Source organism: Gavialis gangeticus, unplaced genomic scaffold, assembly GCF_001723915.1.
Source record: "Gavialis gangeticus isolate Ggan-Ray unplaced genomic scaffold, GavGan_comp1, whole genome shotgun sequence".
Classification (NCBI taxonomy): domain Eukaryota; kingdom Metazoa; phylum Chordata; order Crocodylia; family Gavialidae; genus Gavialis; species Gavialis gangeticus.
In genome coordinates this window covers 85,770,999-85,790,949 of record NW_017729031.1, presented here as the reverse complement: position 1 = coordinate 85,790,949, position 19,951 = coordinate 85,770,999, and the positions used below count along the sequence as shown (strand labels likewise).

The following is a 19,951-nucleotide window of genomic DNA, read 5'->3' as shown; positions in this document are numbered from 1 at the left end:
GCACTGAACATCTGTTCTGTTACAGGTTTAAACCAGTTTGAGTACTTAAACCGGTTTATGTTTAATGTCCCTAGCCTAGCCTAGCTCATAGCGCACTGCAAGCAATTCCTCTGCAGTACACATTAATGTCAGTGCTGTGGAATAAGCAAATTTATACCTCCTGCCACTTTCAAGGCTTCAAATAATAGCCCCCAAACTACTGGTTATCAGAAGCCCTGAAAAAGAAGGAAGCTGCTCAGTTTTAGATGTGCTAATTTCACACCACTGTAACTAATAAGCACTGTTTTACATTAAATTTAGTTAAATACATAGCCTTTTGCCAGACCCAAGGCTGTGTACTTCAGCAGCACATACTGCATGCATCTTGACATTTCTGGTAAGCAACTCTGTGTCTGAATCCCAATTCCAGGGACAGAACGCTGATATTTTTCCTTTTTGTTCTTCTTACTCAAAGTTGTAGAGAGGCAGATGGGCGTCTGACTCCCCTGAGCTGAATAATTAATTGCAGGATTGATATTAAAAAAAACAAACCAAAAAAACCCCCCAACACTTGTAAAGCCTAAAAAAGACTAATATAACCCATTTTTAAATTAGAGAAAAAATGTGTGATGTTTCCTTTCCTCCTCCAAATGCTGACTGTTATCAAACCTTATGCTTTAGTCTACATCCAATAAATATTTATGGAATTCTAGCATCATCAAGGGGGGCCAACCATGAAAGTTTAGGTCAAATGAAGCTGAAAAGATCCTACTCTTTAATCTATAAAAACCAATACTCTAAAGACATTCCCCAGAGCTCACTGGGAGAGATGCTCTTGAGCAGGACCTGCCCATCCACTCCTGCTTACATGAACCAAGGGTGTAATTGCAGCATAGTGGTGTCTCCACATAGGTGCTCTCAAAACTTACCTCTAATGTGTTTGAGAGGAGCCACAGCAGATACCCGAGACCTCATTGTTTAGGCAGGGATGCTCCTGATAACACATCCCAAACCTAGCATTAGGCATTACCTCTTGTCAACAGCAAGCTCCCACGAAAATTAGGTACAAATAATACTTAACACTAATACCAGATAATTTACAAAGGAGATTTGGATGGTGCTTTAAGTCCAAGAAAAATCTCAACAATGCTTCCCTTTCAATTTGTTCCAGTTCTTCTTGTTGAGATATGTTAAGTTTTATTATGTTCATCTCATACTGTCGTGAAGTTTCACTGTAATTCCAACTTAGTTTGCTTTGGTAAGTGTTGATTATTCCATTGCTTTGAAACATCTCTGTCATTCCTCCCAAACAGGCAAGATTTTAGTGCAATTTATTTTTAAACCAATTTATTCATAAACATTTCCTGTTTAAGTATGCAAAGCCTTATGTAGCCTATTTAGAACTATGACTTGGCTATAAGCAGAGGAGAGGATACACAACAGAAAAGAACCTAAATTAATGTTTTGAATCCTACACTGGAAGGTGCCATGGAAGTTGTATTCTCCTTTTACATCATGCCTTGAGATTTTCTTGACTGCTGTTGTTGAAAGTCACAAGTAGGATTATTACACCTAAAAAAAAAATTAGAACCAAAACAAAACTTTGCTAATTTTTCCAGTTTATATTGTGCATTTATCTGCACCTACTATACTGCCAGTTTTGTTTCCCATTGTTGACGGTCTTTCACAAAAAGCAACCATTTAAAAAATGAAAATCAAGGGTGGGGAGGATTGAAAACAAAACACAAATCCAGAAATTCCCAGGATTACAAAGCAGAAATAGTATCTGAACTATTATCTAATTTCTTTATTATAAAGATGAATTTCAAATTGGCACCAGCTCTTCAACAAAATGAGAGGCAGGGTAAGGCATTATTTGTGCAATTGGGATACAGCGTAACTGCAGTTGGAAAAACCTTCATGACCCATAAACCACACACTCCTTCACTGGCACTCTAGAATCCTATTTTTTTATATTTCGCTGACTTGACTTAATTTACTGGGAATATTTATTATAAAATCTTAACTTTCAGAGTACTTTTGCTTGTGGTCCCCAGCACCTGTCAGTGCTTCAGAAATAACCTGCCTTTGGGCCCAGTACTATGAGGCACTGAGCACTTCACTAGCAGTTGGGACTCAAGCTAGATTTCAACAAACAAACACCAGACATTCCCTCCAAGTTTCCCCTCTGAGATTAAGTTGAAAACTTTATGCAGAAGAGTATTTGAAAAAGTAGGCTGTGCACGCATTATGAGTATCTCAAAAACACTTGGGGAGGGAAGGGCAACTGTCTGGATAAGGGACAAAACTACATGACCATTTGCAATTTTAAAGGCATTGTTGCTCTCTACTTTGTTTCCAGCAGTATAGTAGGCCTACAGAGAGTTATGGTTATGCATCACCCTTGATTCACTGCAGATCCAACATCAGTTGGAATCTTCACAATCATCATGAGTGATATCAATTGTGATTAAGTTGTAATAGTACTGTTACATTCATCAGCTGCAGAGCCCTTTTTAAGACAAGTATGTCTGCCTTTTGTTAGCTTCTTCAGTACGCTCCACCTCCTCTCTCCCTAACACGCAAGTTTTCTCCTTTCAAAATCTCTCGTCCAATATACATCAGTTTCACTGGGTGCCTCTCCATTCCAGCTCTCTTCAGGAGCTGGCAGACTGAACAACTAGGCCCTGTTCTGTACCCACAAACACCTGGCTCCCCCAAAGCTGGGCTCTTCTGCTCCTCTTCTGTCCCATTACTTCAGTTCAGGACGTCACAAAATAATTTTCCTTGCTGATTTTCAAGCACCAGATGCAGTTCTCTGACCTCCCTAGGGTTCTGAAAAGTACCATCATTCTGTGCTCCTCTTCCCACATGGTGAGTATAACTCCTGCTTGGTTTCCTGATCAGGCAATAATTTGGAGACTCTTAACTGTGCTACATTAATTGCAGAAGTAGTTAGCAAGGAAGAGAAAGCTACCAACTACTGCTCAATAGTAAAGCCCCCAGAGGTCAAGAAAAACAGCTCGAAAAAACATCCAACTATTTAAGAATTCTTTCATTCGGAAAATATTTAAGTGATGTTGTAGCTGTGGTGGTCCAGGAAATGTGTGGGTCATATCTTTTAACAAACCAGCTGTATATGCATATGCTCTTCAGAACAGTCCTTTCCATTAAGTCTTTGCAAGGTACCCAATTAGATCCTGGCATCTGGCAGGTATTAGTATGAACACCGATCAATCAGACTTCCAAACTGGAGAAGGGAACAAAGGGCAGGTCTAGAAACAGTGACACACAGTAGGTAAGAAGGGTCCCATCAATTTTAGTAGCAATTTTTAAAGATTAAGTCAGTAATTCTTAACCTGGGTGCCACTGCAACCGTGGATGCTGCAAGATCTTTTCAAGGGTACCGTGAGGTGTGAGGAGATAAGTGCAGGCACAGACACATCCCCAAGCTTCTGACCTGCCCCCACCACCAGATCCCTCTGCAAGCACTGTAATAAATTCTTTAATAAGTTCTTGAAATGGGGTGATGCTCAGTCATAGAAGTTATGCAGAAGTGTCTGAGAAAGTTGAGAATCACTGGATTAAGTATAGGAGAGCACCCTGCATTCCAATCTCCACCACTGACTGCATCCAAAAAAAAAAAAAAAAAAGATGATGATGTTGTTAATACCAAGCTGATAAAAATATTTTTTGCTAAGAAGATCAATTAATGTTGCTATTTAAATTTTTTGGACCTCAAAAGTTACCATGAGGTCCTAAAACTCACCCAGACCTCACCTAGACTTGAAAAATGATATACCAAAAACCATATTAGTGGGGGGAAAAAACCCAGAACACATTTTTAATTAAATACCATCTAAAACATGCTTGCATTTTCAATAGATGGTGTCTAAAGCCTTTAAAAAAGCCCAAACAAACAAACAAAAAAACCCTCTACCTGTATTAAGTAATGGCACAGATGGCCTAATCTACACCACAGGCCATTTGGGTTATGTTAGAGTTTACTGATAAGCTATTTATGTTCTGTGCTGCATCATAATCATTGGTATACACATATTACCTTGCTCATTTGTACCTAACAGGATTTTATAGTTCCATTCCTTCCCTAGAGCTTGGCCAAAATGGACACTCAAAGAAATCATGAAATCACTGCACCTATCATATCAAGACAGAAGCAGTACCAATAGGGTAAACCAGAGAAAAATAACCAAGACGCAGAACCAGATTCAGGTGCGACGCATTTGTGCAGTGGGCTCCTGTGGATGCCTCCAGCATACTGGCTGGATGACTGCTCAACATTATTGATTGACTTGATACCATTTAGTAATTTATCTGTCTTAAACCTTGCTTTGCTCATTTTGCCAACACACGTCAGCGTAATGAAGGAGAGAGCTATGCCAACCTTTGCCACAATACCATATAGCCTGGGTATAACCCCTGGATTCTTCCCCTGACCTTTACTGTCTTCCCTCCCCTACAGTGCTCTCCATTTAAGTTCATCTCCATGGAATTAAAAATAGGCAATACATTTACCAGAGAGTATGCACTTACCCCAACTCAATGTAAACAAGGCCCATTAACTACAGACAGCACCTTGTGCTAATACTTTTGCACCTTCTTGAGGCTAATCACATTGGGAATTTTTATATGCGTTTCCAACACTGCACCAGTCACTTTTAAATTAGCAAGCTGTGCTAATTAAAAGCACCCACACATCACGTGCATCAATGGCACAGCACACCTCTGTGCTGAGAAAATGGGAGCAGTGTGCTTTGAACCAAAGCCCAAACATGTTTTAGCTGAAAGTGCACCGCTGCCATTTTCTCAGCACAGAGGAGTGCTGCACCCCTGATGCATGCGATGTGCGAGGAGGCTGCAAGAATGCATCAATTTACATGTTCCAGCAGATTCAATTAAATCGAGTCTACTTCAATGTGCTGTATTTCCAGCGTGTCAAAGCAGTCTCCCCACAAGTGTGTAAGTGCCCATTGTTTCTCAAAGTGTCTCAAGTTTCTAACAGAAGCCTTGAAATTGGCAGTACCTACTTAGTCATCTCAGGGTGGCTTGAGAAGCCCTGATGTTGAGGACTCCAACTGTTCAATTTAATCAAGTACAATTATGTTAACAGAGTAGACAGTGGGGCCCAACATTTCGCACTTAAGTGATTTGTGCACTTAACCAATATACAGATAACCACAGCACAAAAAAAATGCATGAAGTGATCATTTTTTAACCCACAGAATTGCCAGAAGACTGACCATTGCTTTCTAGCACTGAGTATGCAACTGTCATCTATACCTTGGAGTTCTTCAGGCTAAACATATAAAAGTAACTGCAAACTCCGATTCAGCTAACCAAACAACGTTAGGAATTTCTTCTATGAATTATTTCCAGAAAGGTTATGACCTAGACATAACCTATGTGGTTTAAGTTACTAGTGAATCAACAAAAACTTCAAATTTACTGGCTCCCAGATGTCCTAGAGACCGTCTTCCCCTCTCCACAATATTTAAGATTAGCTGGTTTACTCCTTCTTTAAGGGACACTAGCAGACTGTCGGGGGACAAGTAGGGACAATATTCTCAGGTGTGAACAATCTCTCTTTGAAGAGCTACTATACTACAAGATTTTATGACTGTCAAGTCAAGACACAATGTTCATTTTATAAAGAAACTGGTTACTTTAGTCTAAGTTTGTCCAATCTGTTCCAAAATTCATGAAAGCCTGTACATTTAAACTTGTTTAATATTAAGGTCAGCTGTGGTTTGCTAATGAGAATTAGAAAAATAAAGTCATTGCTACACCTGTTCCCTTTGGGAGGGAAGAGGAGAAAGTATGTAAATACATGTTTTTACATTTTTTTTTAATTAAAGTACAATGCTGCTATTCCCAAGAATAACAAGTACAAAAACGTACCTGATAGAAAACAATAACTGAGGTGTTCATTTTATTCTTTTGTTATAAGGGTGCTGATTAGAATATAAATAGAATTGCATTTCAATTTTCCATGCAGTGTTGCCTGTGGATCAACAATGCTTAAAGCCAAACAAAAAAAGGATAAAATATGTTGTGCTTTTTTTCCCTCTCTTTTTTTTTTTTTTTAAAAGAAAATCCAAAGATTTTCACCAAAAGACCCCATTTTTTCCTTCCACCCCACCCCACCCCATTGGATCTCTTTTGTTCATACTATCTTGCCTAGAAGACTTCAGAAGCTCATTAAGAGACCTGAACATTGTCACATGGGGTTTTAACGTGAATTCTCATATTCCACAAAGCAATACAAGGGAAGGATGCAACCAGACAGTATTACTAGATCTGTAGGAAGGTTTTGATTATTCTGAAGCTGCAGAATTTTCAAAAAATCCAGTACCTGCAAAATGGTGTGGTACAATTTAAGTTTTCTTTCAAAGGGGAAAGCAAGCAAATCACAACACAAGTTCTTAATTTTGTATTTGTACAGTATAAGAGAGGTGCGGTTGTCACTTTGAAGTATCCCCAAAATAGACTGAGAAAATTGAAGCATTACATTTAACTACTGTTAAGTCCACAGTAATTTACATGTCAACATTGTTAAATTCACTGCTAATTATTTTGACTAAAAACAGCCTGAACAGTTTACCCACTGTTATTAGATGCACTAGCACAGCTGAGACTATGCTGTCAGGTATTGCCAGGATGAACAAATGGCTAAAATATGGGTGCAGGGAAGTTTTAGAGATTAAGGTAAAATGCTATACTAACTGTTCATTATCACATGTAGTTCACAGTACACTATGGGTTTTTTTTTTCCATTTATACAAAACTACTGGAGTCACAAAACTGCAGAAACTAAGGCACATCATGAAGATTTGGGACCTGTCTGCACTGGACTGTGCCGATTCTTCTACAAGAAACTATCACAGTGTGCTGCATATTTAGTCTTTTAATTCCCACACTTCTCACTCACATCTTTCCATGGACCCCAAACAAGGAAGCAAAAGCAGTCTGAACCAATTATTTAAAAAAAAAAAAAAAAAAAAAAAGTGTTGATGTTCTTATTGCTTTTATTTCATCACAAGTTGAGAAATCAACTACCGTGTCCCTCCAGTACTTTCAGTTTGCTTCCTTGTCAATTACTTAAAGTTTTGTTTAAACTTTTTTTCCACTCTAATCAAATTGATCATCTCATCCACCACATTTAGTGAAACAAACATGTTGATATGCCACAACAATCAGTTCCCGGATGATGCAATATAATGTCATACACTGGACTCCAGGAGTAAATAACATAGGAAAGATAACCATTCCATTTTACAGGAAAAATAATGTTTTGAATACTTTTAGGCAGACAAGGTTCTTTGGGTGAATCTGATATCTTTTATTAGACCAAATGGTTGGAAAACAATTATTAAGCAAGCTTTCGGGTTCAAAAACCCTTAGTCAGGCTAAGGAAGTTTCTGCAATTGATGTGTGCTCTTTCTGGATGGAATGAAAAGTAGAGAAGCCAGAGGCTGGTCTGGTACGCATACAAGGTAGTCAGTGAAAATGTAGATTGACACCCTGGCTGAAGAAGTTTGTCCTAATATTGAGCCTGAAATGGTCTTCCAGGAGTTTGTGACCACTACTCCTGGTTTTCCCCAAGGGTACCCTGGTGAACAGTTGTTCACCAAGCCCTTGATGTAGCAGTAAACTGCTACTAACTCCCTTATCTGCCTTCTCTTCTTCAGACTAAAGAGCCCCAGGTACCTCAGCCTTACCTCATACGGCTTGCCACGCAAGTTTCTGACCATACAGATGGTCCTTCTCTGGACTCAAGCTTTTCCATGTCCTTCTTCAAGTGTGGCACCCAGAACTGGATGCAGTACTCCATCTGTGGTCTCATCAACGCTGAGTAGAGTGGAAGAATCACTTCCTTGGTTTTGCTGAAGATGTATCAATTGACACACACCAGAGTTTTATTTGCCTTGCTGGCTACAGCATCGCACTGCTGGCTCATGTTCATACTGTGGTCATTTATTACACCCAGGTCTCTTTTGTTTGTAGTGCTGGTCAGATTGGCGTTGCCAAGCCTGTACATGTGCAGGGGATTCTTTGTCCCCAGGTGGAGTACTTTACATTTCTCAATGTTAAACCTCATCCGATTCTGATATGCCCAATTTGCCAGCCTATCTAGGTCCACCTGTATTTGCAGCCTACCTTCAAGCACAATCATGCTTCCCCATAACTTGGTGTTGCCGAAACTGGAAAAACAAAACCCCAAACTAAAGGAGTTATTGGAAGATCCAACAAAACCTGGTTTACAGCACAGTCTATAGTAATCCAAAGGGGCACACCACCCCTTGAAAAACATTTTGTAAGATATTTTCTACAGTGTAAATTCTGTCAAATGACAGGACTAAAGTAGCTTAAGAGGCCAAAAGGTTCATGAGGTTCAATTACCTTTAACAAGCAGTTTATCTCGAACTGACACTCTCCGAGTAGAATCAGAAGCTGGATTGGATGCACGGGGCCCTTTGACACCATCATCCCGCTTCAGTTTGCTTGCCAGGGTTAGCATAACTGCTACCATCAATCTAGAAAGCAAGCATCAGAGAGACCGGTTAGCACACGTCAAAGTGCAAGACTACCAAAATAGTTATTAAAAAAAGTAAATAATTACGTAAAGTATTTTGAGTTCCAGATAAATGACAGTTCAGTGGTATCCATAGTATGCTACTCAGTGGCAGTAAAAGCCACTTGAAAAAGCCATTAAGGAAATGTTATTGTGCAAGACAACAAATTACTGCACCCAATAAAAGCCATTAATGTTTTAGGACTTCAGGTTAAGCACTGAATGGAATATTTGAAGTTGGGTTGAGACAAGTCCAGGTGTAAATATGGAGTGAACTGGCTTGCAGTGCATCAGGTTCTAGCACAGAATCAATTACAGCAGAGAAATTTCAGTAAGTTTCACTCTGCTATCAAGGAAATTTCTTCCTGTTAAATTAGCTAAACATACCACTTCCTGAACTTGTTATTTCTCCAGAATTTCAATAAAAGGGCCCATCTGAGTGATCAGAGAACCCTTAAGAAGTTGCAAATATGAAAAGAGCATGCATATCCATAGAGATCAAGGTGCAGGCATCAAAAGCTATATTCAGAAACAACTCTTCCTCCCAACAGTTCTGGCCATGCAGAACATCAGGGAAGGGGGATACCTTTGAATAGGAAGAGGTAACGCAAAAATCTCTGGTCCTGAGGCAGCTTTGACAATTACCAGTATCTACAGTGAACGGAGATACCATTCTCTGTTAGGTGCTCCTTATCATTATCACAGTAAATACCTAGATAGGTACAGAGGCTCAAAGATGGAAGTGATATTTTGTTATAGCAGTCCTCCCTGATAGGAACTAAGAAAGAGTTGCCCAGTAAGTCACTATCCAACCCCCCCTGCACAGAGTCATTTATTACATTAATAGGCAGCATATAAAGGTCAGTACTTGAAAATGCCAAAATGCAAAGCCAGAATGCACTGATAAAAAAAACAACAAGAAAACCTGAATGTAGATAATTGTTTTTTGCCAGCAGTTATGCCACCAAAAGGAATGGAAAAGCCAAAACATTGAGGCCCCCATTCCTGGAGGGGAGGCGAGGGTACATTCTTAAACTGCCATATATGAATTAACTAATTCAAGGTAGAGGAGAAAAAAATCCCAAGCCAGGACAGCTTGGGTCTTTACACAAGTTGTCAAGTTGAATAAAAAGTGACAGAAAAGCAGGAAGGGGCAGAATTACATAGGGCCTTTAAAATATTCTATAGGAGTATGAATTTGGAGTGGAAAACAGAAAGCCAACTGAAACCATATCTCTCTCTCTCTCTCTGTCAATGCAGTGGGAACACCATGGAGGCCAATCTGAGACGTGCTGTGAAATGAAGGATCTGGTAGAACCCCCTGCACATGGATGCGCGTTTCTTGTGAGCAGTTCACAAAACTGAACTTTATCAGATCCCTGCATCAGCAGCTTTTTCACCCTCTTATCACACTCATTCATACCACAAAATAAAAAGCCACTAGGGAAAAATCTTAGCCTTGCCAATTTGGCCAAGTCCACTGTAAAATCTTAAAGAAGCAATGTGGTTCGAGACTGGGATTTACATGCCTAACCTGAGAAGAACCTGAAAGTGCTGGTGCATTTGGTAAAGGAGCATACAAAATTAAATGAAAGTATTCAGAACAAAACTCAAAACACAACATGGCAAAGACATGTACCAGTAAGGTCATCTTAAAAGGGAAACAGTTTTCATAGTATCAGCTGGCATTCTGTACTGATAAGAAATGCAAGAAGGTTGAAAGCACCAAGATAGAAAGATCTGGTACTAGGCTACCAACTCAGACTAGACAAAGCCATGTATCCAGGGCAAATATAAATCTAATTAAGGCAAAGTAAGCCAGGCAGAAGGGAAATTCACTGGTTCCCTCTCTGGAACAGAAGAAGGGACAGAAAACAGTCCAAGCAGCTGTGCTCCTTCAGTGCAGAAAGGGGGAAGAGAAACAAGCTCGAAGGAGGTTCTACTTTTAAGGCCAGTGGGATGGAAGACCAGATAAGCTGGGGCACGTAGGCCTGCTCTTACAGGGCCCTTGTTTCAAAGCTCAGCTTCCAATTGCTGTAATTTCAATGGGAGTTATACACCTAAACACCTTTGTGGACCTGGCTCCTGCTGCTTTGCACCAAAGCACAAGAGCACAGCAGAAGGCAGGGAGGAGTCACCTCTACCAGCAAAGAGATGTAGGTAACCACACTGGTCTGAAGTCAGGCAGAAGGCAAAGGAGAGATGCATCTTATGGACTAACTCAGTGGTGCTCTGGTTTTTCGCCCCAGGGGCCAAACGAGGGCTGATCCCTGTGCACCTGGATAGGGTCTGGGTGCCACGTGTGAGGATCTGCTCCTGGCATCCTGCCCCCCTTGCCAGCCCCAAGAGCCCAGTGTGGCAGCAGGGGAGCAGCAGCTCCAAGTTCCCAAAGGGAGCGGGGCCCTGTGAGCCAAATGATGCAGTTCAGGGGGCAGCTGCTGGATGAACCCGATCAGAGGCAGGAGTGTTTGTGTTTGTCCGCCTCATCGGCTGCGCCTGCCAAGGTGCTGAAGCAGAGCAAAGATCTGTGCAAGTGCCCGACCCAGGGGCAGGGAGAAGCCGGGGTCCCTGCGGGGGTTAGACGAGAACCCAGAGCCGCCCTGAAGAGGGAGGGGGCCAGAGGGGCGCGGAACAGAAACTGGCGCCCCTGGGAGGGGCAGCGCGGGGCCCCCGACCCGGCCGGTCCAGGGTTGTGGCCTCCCGCCGGCCCTGCCTCTCAGATCACCGCGGAAGCCGCTGCCTAAAAGCCTCGACGGCGGCTCCCCCCACCCCAGCCCGCCCGCCGGGGGCGGCCCCGAACCGGAGCAGCAAGGGAGAGCAGCTGCCGGCGGGCCAGGCCGGGCCGGGCCGCGCTCACCTGGCCGCCGCCTCAGGTCCCGGCTCCCGCCGCAGCGGCCAACACCATCCCCGCGGGACCCGAGCCCGGAGCGGGCCGCGGCCTCCTCCTACCTCAGCGGCTGCAGAGCCGGAAGTCGGGGGCGGGGCTGGGGGCGGGGCCGGGGCGACACGGCCGGATTCAGTGTTTGCAACAAGAACTTTATCAGCACTGCGCAGCAGTGCACGCACGGCAGCCTCTAGGCTGGGAGGACTGGAGGGGACGAGTCTCGTCCCGTGCCGCGATCTTGCGTGACCGGCCAAGACTTTCCGCGTGCTTTTCCCTCGCGGGCGGGGGGCAGTAGAAGCTGTCGCTATTTAAAGGAGCAGCGCGGGGTGGTGCGTTCTGCCGAGTCACCGTGACTCAGCACTGCCGGGCTGCGGGGGGCGCACAGAGCTGTCCGGCTTCTCCCGCCCGCGCGGGCCTCTCGCCCTCCCCCCCGCTGCAGGGCTCTGGACAGGGGTGCGCGCAGCACGCACGTGAACACCCTCCCTTTCGGGGCAAAGCAAAACCACACGGGCGGGCTCGGCTGAATCAGGAAGGTAACTGCTTCCCCCAGCGCTGCCGCAATGGAAAGGCAAATGTTCCTAGGTAGTCGGTTCCATAGTTTAGATGGAGCAGGAACCGGAAGTCGGGGGTGTAGCTGCACCACTGCCCTCCCGCCGGGCCCACCCCAGCTGCAGCCCTCTGCTTGGGCTTCTGACACCGAGCGCAGCCTACGGGCCCTGACGGGCAGCTCCCGCAGGCTTCTTGTGTTTTGTCCTCCCCGGCCCACTCCCACTGTTTTATTCAGACTGCAGTGAAGGAGTGCTTGTACATGCAACAAAACTGGCCTTTAAAGTGGCTTGATTGCCCTTTCGCACCGCTTTAATGGCATTGCTGTTTACACGTTCGGAGGTGTATTTTGCTTTAAATGACTTGTGTAGCAAGGGAAAACCCCTCGGAGGTATTTTAGTTTGCTACAGAACAAAATGCAACAGGGTGCTGAAAGCCAATGTGCTTGGGCTTCCAGCGCCCCATGCACCATTCCCACCGCCAGCACACCCAGCCGCCCTCCTGCCACCTTGGTGTACTGTCCCGGGGGCAAGCCAGCCATTCCTGAGAGGGCCCAGGCGGTGAGAAGGCAGCAGGGACGGGCGCTGGAGCCTACCTGCCTCTCCCATGGTGAGCGGAGAGGGGGTGGCAAGCAGTCTCTGAGCTGCAGGAGATCCCAGTCCTTCCCTCCATGATGGCAGCACCTTCCAGGTGGCCCCTGCCCACTAGCACCCAGCCCAGCGGAGAGATAGAAAAGAGCCTGCCTGCCTGAGCTGAGTCAGGTCTGGTGCTGCCCTCCATGGTGGCAGCAAGTCCCAGGCAGCACCTGCCTGCTAGCAGATCACCCAGGTGGTCCCATGGGATGCTGTTGCCACAGAGGGAAGCATGGGGCCTTGCACAGCTCAGGCAGGGAGAGTGGGGAAAAAAAGATCAGGCTCCTTGACACTTTTTTCCCTTCAGCTGAGCCTGCCTGCACAAGCTGCCACTGGGTCACACAGCCCCCAAGATGTGCGAGTCCCGGTCCTTCCCTCCACAGTGGTGTCACCCCCCAGGTGCTAGCAGGTGGGTGCTGCCTGCAGGGCACCCTGCAGGGAAGGGAGGGAAGGACCAAGTTCCCCTGCAGCTCAGGGACTGCTTGGCCAGTTGCTGGCAGCTCGTCCCTCCCCCCTGCCGCAGGAGAGGCAGGGAAAAAAAAAAAAGGATTGGGCCCTTTCACCCTTGTACACATAGTGGAGGTTTCATTCGCCCTAAATTGAAATGGTGGGTTTTTAAATGACACAATTAAAAACGCATTGTTTCAATGTGGGGAGAACGAAACCCCCATCACCTGAACAAGCACCCCAGGCTACTAGGTCGACTTGGTGTTATGTTACTGGTGAGTACCTGGAGAATGGGGCTCTGATCCTCAGCTGGCATTGGAAGGGGTGACTAGAAGATAAATAAAAACTCTTTTCTTTCCTGGCAAATTGTAGGCTCTCCATCAGGACTCCTGAATAGTGTCTGGAACTGGAATAGAGCCATACTATCTGGAGAATGTAGCCTATCCTTGTGAGAAAGAAGCCCTAGTGATAATTACATTCAACTTCCAGGTAGTTGTGTGAAACTGGAAGGAAGTCAAAATGGAAATGGAGGTGTTTTGTGATGGAAGAATAAACTGAGGCTGCCACAAAATTCCGCAGTTGCTGTAACAGCCTTTTTCCCAGCATGTATGGGACCGAATAGATTCCTGATAGATCTAGATCCCCCTTGGTTCAAGGGCCTTGAGATCTCTGGCTGAGCCACCTTAGAACTGGCCAAATAAATTGAAGTGCACCATTTAGTAAACTGAATCTATTATTCACTTGATCTATTCTCTATTCTCTTTTTCCCCCTACTTCCTCATTGCATAAGCATAATTTACTGTCAACAGTAAAAACAAAAAGCCCTAATGCTCCCATCAGGCGCTACTTGTGCCAACTGTCATACAAATCCAAATAAGCATGTGAGTTGTTTTTAAGAAGTGTCTGAACAAACTAGATTGAGGAAAGAAGAAAAGCACTGTTGCTCTCATTTTATAGATGAAGAATAGAAGAAAAGATTAGGTGACATGCTAAAATGCAGTAAAGAACTCCATGTCACAACTGAGACTCAAACCCAGGTCTCCTATGTTTGGTACATGTTTTTTAGAGCTGTTGATAAAACTGGTGTTTTTATTGTTTCAAACTGAGCAAAGTAATTTCATTTGAACATTTTCAGTTGAAAAATATCTACAGCTCCTCATTCGCCCAGACGAATCGAATTAAGATGAAACAAAGTACTATTTAAAGTTGACATTTGGAAAATAAAAGGAAATTGTTATTACTTCTCCTCCAGGAAAAAAGCTAATGTTTTTAGTTAGATTAGACATTTTCTGTATGAAGAAAATCAGCATTAATGAATCTGTATTTTTCAGGACAGAGAGAAATTTCAGCACAGAATATTGTAACTAGCTGTAGTGTTTTGTTGTAACCTTTTAAATCAAAACAAAAATCCTATCAATCAAAAGCAGTAACCACAGACTAAGACAGCACTTCATGCCACCCCACCCCTTAATGCGGATTGGCGGAGAGTTCCTGGCAGGGGATGTAAAGGACAAGGGGGCAGCCATCATCTTGTCTGCTGCCTTTTGTACCACACCACCACCAGCCAGCAGCTTCCCTTCTCTGCCTACACAAGACATTTACTGTGGGGTAGACTACTTAGCTACACAGTAAATGTTGAACATCTACACGTGTGCCCCTATTAGGCTGGAGTGAACTAATGCTGCGGCAAGGTAGCACTTGTAAATATAAGTACTATCTTGCTGCAAAGCATTTGTACTCTGCAGCGGTGCATGTGTAGACACTGTCCCAGCTGCCTGGAGCACAAGGTTGCTTCAGTATGGGGACTGCCTGCTGGGTAGTAGGGCGGTACAAAATTTTGCCGGCTGTTTCTATTCGACACTGTTTCAACTCATTCCAAGCTCAAAACAGCTAAATTGAATTGAAACAAAGGGCTTTGAAACAGCCTTGAAAGAAAACAGGCTAGTTGAAATGTTTGAAAATGTTTTGAGTTTCAAAGCACCCAACAGCCAGGTGGTGGGAGACAGGGGCTTCCAGCCCCATGTGGCTCAGCTGGGCAGGGAGCACAGCCCTGGCTCTCCCTGCCTCCCTCAGCCAGGCTGTAGCCAATCACAGCACAGGGGAAGGGAACTGAACCTGGGCTCAGTTCCCTTCCCCAGCACTACAATCAGGCTGGGGAGAAGAACTGAGCCCAGTCGCTCAGCTCCCCTCCCCAGTCCTATGATCGGGCTGGGGAAGGCAACTCAACCCAGCTAAGCTGAGTTCCCCTCCCCCGTGTTAGACGGTGCTGGGGAGGGGAACTCAGTGCAGCTGGGCTGAGTTCATTTCCCCAGCCTGATCCTAGGGCTGGGGAGGGGATCTCAGCAATTGGGCTCAGTTCCCTTCCCCAACTCCCCGTCCCAGGCAGCAGCACCCAGCTTCCCTCCCTCATCTGGCAGGCAGATCAAGGGCCCACAGCCCTGGGAGGACTAGCACAGCTCCTGCAGCCCTCCCAGGATTGCAGGCCCCCCCCATCTGCCTGCTGGATGAGAGAGGCTGTTTCAAGCTTCCCCATTATAGCATATGGGTGAAACGTCAAAACAGCACCACTGTATCGACGAAACAAAACAGAACAGCAGTTTTGAATCAAAATGAAATTCGAAATGAAACACTGTTCCATTGAAACCTCTAAACTCAAGTCAAAACAGAACAGTGCCATTTCACACAGACCTATTGGCTAGCCCTGCACTGGAGCACCCTTGTGCCCCAGCCAGCCCTTCTGCAGCACATTCAGCTAAGTGGGGGGAAACAGCCCTGGGTTGGCAGGCCAATCCCCAGGGCCTCCTGGGGCTACTCTGACCTGGCTCAACATGCTGCAGTCCCACTTGCACGTTTAAACAGTGCTCCTGAGAGTGATAATCCAGTTTTTGCTTTGCATAATTGCATGTGTAGACGCACCCAGTGTAAAGCCTCCTGTTCACTGTTCAAATCCACTGCTTCAGAACTGTATCAGTCCAGTATTAATTATAGCCTAAACAACTACCTACAAAGGAAGAATAAGAGATCCTCCAACTTAAAAAGGATTAAGCAATGGTAAAGCCTAGGAGCAAGGAAAGTTTGGTAAATATATGTTAAAATAATGTCCATTTTAACATTATTGCAAATGACACATTTCTCAGATCTTGTGCATGCTAGAAAAAAATGCACCAATTTCAATACAAATTTTTTAAAAATCTAGTTAAACCACTGCAAAACTATAATATAGATAAACTTACTAGTTTAACTCTCACACTTCACTACTACAAAACAATAGTGGTGTTTAGAGCTAGTGCAAAAGTTTATTTTTCCCACAACAATTTTTTAAATTGCAGCAGTTTGTTCGGTTCAAACCTGTTCATGTAGAGCATTGCTAGAGTGTAGCAGCCAAATTCTCCAAAGATTCTGTCCATGCTGAGCATGCCCCTACTTAGGGCTGCATGGGCTGAGCAGGACTTTTCTTTTACTTGTTCCTTGAAGTTGCTGCAAGAAATAACGGCACTGAGATTCAAGATTCTCTCTTACTCAGGTCATGTACAGACACAGTTTGAAGCATGCCAAGTACCTCTAAAACACTCGACAGTGAGAGTGCAAATGTTCATACCTGGTGATGAAACACTTAAAAATGACCCTCAGAAAAACAGGAGCATCTTTGAAAGGCTTCATTTTGAAGCATTTCTTGAAATGTCTGCATCCCTCAGTGAATATATCTGCTGACATGTCACAGTGCTATGCTCCTATGTTCCCATGTGCTTAACTGTCTGTGAGAACTTCTGGGGACTGAGGAATAACTGAAGAAATATTCTAATGTAAGACCATAAAAAGTTTCTGAAAGTCTTCCCAGGTAATAATGCAATAAACCTAAGAGGCATGCTGGGATTTCTACTCTCCAGCCTTCAGGCTGGAGACCACTGCTACAACACTTAAAGACAACCTACAGTACCATCAGTTACTACATTGGTTAAAAGAATAGGTCTGCACTGCAGCTACAGAGGTCCAACTGTGCTCATGACCCATGTGGGTACTGATATAACTTCACTTCTCTTCATAAGGATATTTTGAAAATAAATGTAAATATGTTTGTTGAGGCACTCAGATACTGTAAGTGGTCAATACTATAAAAAAGCCAATGAAGAAATATATAATTCTGTTTCTATAAGAGGGGCTCAGGAGTGTGCAGAAAATATGGTAAATCATGATAAAGCAAAATAGTGAATAGCTGCTCATGAAGTGAGTACTGCTCCTCCTATGCTCTATAGGAAGCAGGAGACCTATAGAAAAAAAATGTGCTTATGTAATTAAAGGTCAGATCCAGACGTGCAAGCATGTGCATTTCCCTGGTGACAAGCAGCAGCAGCACAATACAATATGAGCCTGTGCGTCCACACTTAGACATGCAGCAGGTTTTCCCAGATGAGATAGGGGAGGCTGGAGCCAGTACCTGAGCTGGCTCAAGCAGCCTTACCTGGGCTAGGGACAGACATTCAAAAAGCCTGAGCCTGAATTGATTCAATCTTTGCAGGTTAGTCTAAGCTGGCTAAGCTAAATCAATTTTGTAACCAGATAGACATCCCAGATATTCAGGCACATGCCTCCAGTGGCTCAGGCTAGAAACTGGGGGGTGCTAGAGTAGTCCTCCCTTCCCTTGCACAGGGCTGAGCTGAGGGGTGCATGGTCAGGCCCTAGCAGGACACTATGATTAGGAAGGGGTCCCCCCTCCCTTGATAACAGAGCATTTATCCGCTCTGTTATTGGCATTTAACACCCCCATCAGAAAACAAAGGCTCGCTCATTACAAGCTCTTTTTAAACAGCTCTTTCCAAGGAAAATGCATACCAACCTCTGGCTTCTTTACTATTCATTCCATCCAGGAAGAGGACCCACCAACTGCAGGCGGGGGGGGGGCAGTTTATGGGGGGCGATTTCTTAAAGGGCCAGAGCCACAGTGGGCAGGACAGCCATGGGCGGCGGGGCTGGGGGAGTGGGGAGGGGTTGGGAGGCTCATGCAGATCCCCCCATGCAGTGTGGAGCAGTGGGGGGCAGCAGGGATCACCCCGCACCTGGCAGCACCCACTGAGTCAGGGTTTTTTTTTTGTTTTTTTTTTTAAACAAATGCCAGGAGCTGGGGCAGGCAAGGCAGCCATTGCCAGGTGGGGGATAGGCCTGTCTGATTCAAAAATTTGGAGATTCGGCAGCAGCCGAATCTCTAAATAAGATTTGGGACAGCGATTCGAATCAACTAACCAAATCACTGTCCTCTGAAATCGGCCAAATCCGAAGCAAATACTAGCTGCTTTGCACAGGCCTAGCCTGCAAGTCTCTGTCAGAGCTGCAGCCAGGGAACAGAGGGGAGGGGCCATCTCTGCTATGGAACAGAGAGCCCGTCCCAGCCCAGAGAGCAGGCTGGGGTGCTGGGGGTGTCTGGTTTAGCTTAAACCAGCAAAGGATCTGGGACAGACATTGCATAAACCAGTTTGACCCAAATAAGTTAAGTCTGATACTACATTCAGCCAGGTTTATCTCAAACCAGTTTCAGCCATTTTCAAATTGGTTTACATGCACAGAACATCTGTTCTGTTACAGGCTTAAACCAGTTTCTGATCATTTAAACCAGTTTGTGTGTAATGTCTGTCCCTAGACCTAGGGTTCTGGGGGCCTCCTGGGGCTCCACCAGTGGCAATCTGGCAGCAGGGAGCCTGGCTGGCAGCTGGACCATGACTGTGGCTGGCCTGGCTCCAGTTTTGGACAGTCCATGCTGCCACCACGTGCGCCACCTCATTTTTTTCTGCTGCGGATTTTTTGCACTGGGATCTCCCAGTTTCAAATCACCTCCCATGTTGCAAATTAGCACCATGGGGAACACTTGCATGTGTGACACGTGCAGTGTGTGGCGCTGCAGATGGTATGCTCATCTGGATGCACCCAAAGGATGTATTATGTGGACAAGGTAATGAATTAAAGATGCATGAACTCTCATAGTGTCCCTTAATTCTGGTATTGTCTGACTTTTGAATACTTAATTTTTCTACCGTAACATTTGAGGCAGACCTTTTTAACAGTTTCTTTGCCTCCATTTTTTTTGTGCAGGGACCAGATATCCCCCACAGATTCAGGATGGACTCAGGAGAGACTCTAAGAGGCCTAGGGTCGGGGAGGACCAAGTTAGGGAACTTCTGGAGGGGCTGGACATGTTCAAATCAGCAGGTCCAGATGTTTTGCACCCCAGGGTGCTGAGGGAATTGGCAGGGGTTATCGAGGGACCCCTGGCACGGCTTTATAAGCACTTGTGGTGCTCCGGTCAGGTGCCAGATGACTGGAAGAGGGCCAATATGGTCCCTATTTTCAAAAAAGGGAGGAGGGAGGACCCAGGCAACTATAGGCCCGTTAGTCTTACCTCGGTCCTGGGGAAGCTCTTTGAGAAGATTATCCAGGAGCACATCTGAGAAGGACTGGCACAGGGGACAATGCTCGGGGCAACCAGCATGGGTTCATTATGGGCAGGTCCTGTCAGACCAACCTGATTGCCTTCTATGATCAGGTCACAAAATCATTGGATGAGGGTGTTGTGGTGGATGTAGTCTTTCTGGACTTCAGGAAGGCCTTTGACACCATCTCCCACCCCATTCTCATTAAAAAGCTAGGTGACTGTGGCATTGATGCCTACACAGTCAGATGGGTCACAAATTGGCTGAGGGGCCACACACACAGAGTGGTGGTGGACAGGTCATATTCGACCTGGAGGGATGTGGGCAATGGGGTCCCCCAGGGCTTGGTCCTTGGGCCCACACTGTTTAATCTCTTTATTAGCAACTTGGACGAAGGGGTGTAAAGCACCCTGTTCAAATTCACTGACAACACCAAGATCTGGGGCAAGGT

At 45.0% G+C, this 19,951-nt stretch overlaps 1 protein-coding gene across 3 annotated transcripts in view; it reads right to left on the bottom strand.

The window, feature by feature from the left end:
* Positions 1-11,552, bottom strand: part of UBE2F (ubiquitin conjugating enzyme E2 F (putative)) — a 152,189-nt gene extending 140,637 nt beyond the window's left edge. The window contains exons 1-2 of one of the 3 annotated variants that reach the window (XM_019523317.1): positions 11,430-11,552; positions 8,401-8,534 (exon numbers count right to left, since the gene is read on the bottom strand). In XM_019523317.1, the coding sequence (XP_019378862.1) occupies positions 8,401-8,530 (130 nt within the window). In that variant the 5' untranslated portion in view covers positions 8,531-8,534; positions 11,430-11,552. The remainder of the gene's footprint in view (positions 1-8,400; positions 8,535-11,429) is intronic. The other 2 variants (XM_019523316.1, XM_019523315.1) reach the window with 2 other exon arrangements.
* Positions 11,553-19,951: the final 8,399 nt, after the last annotated feature.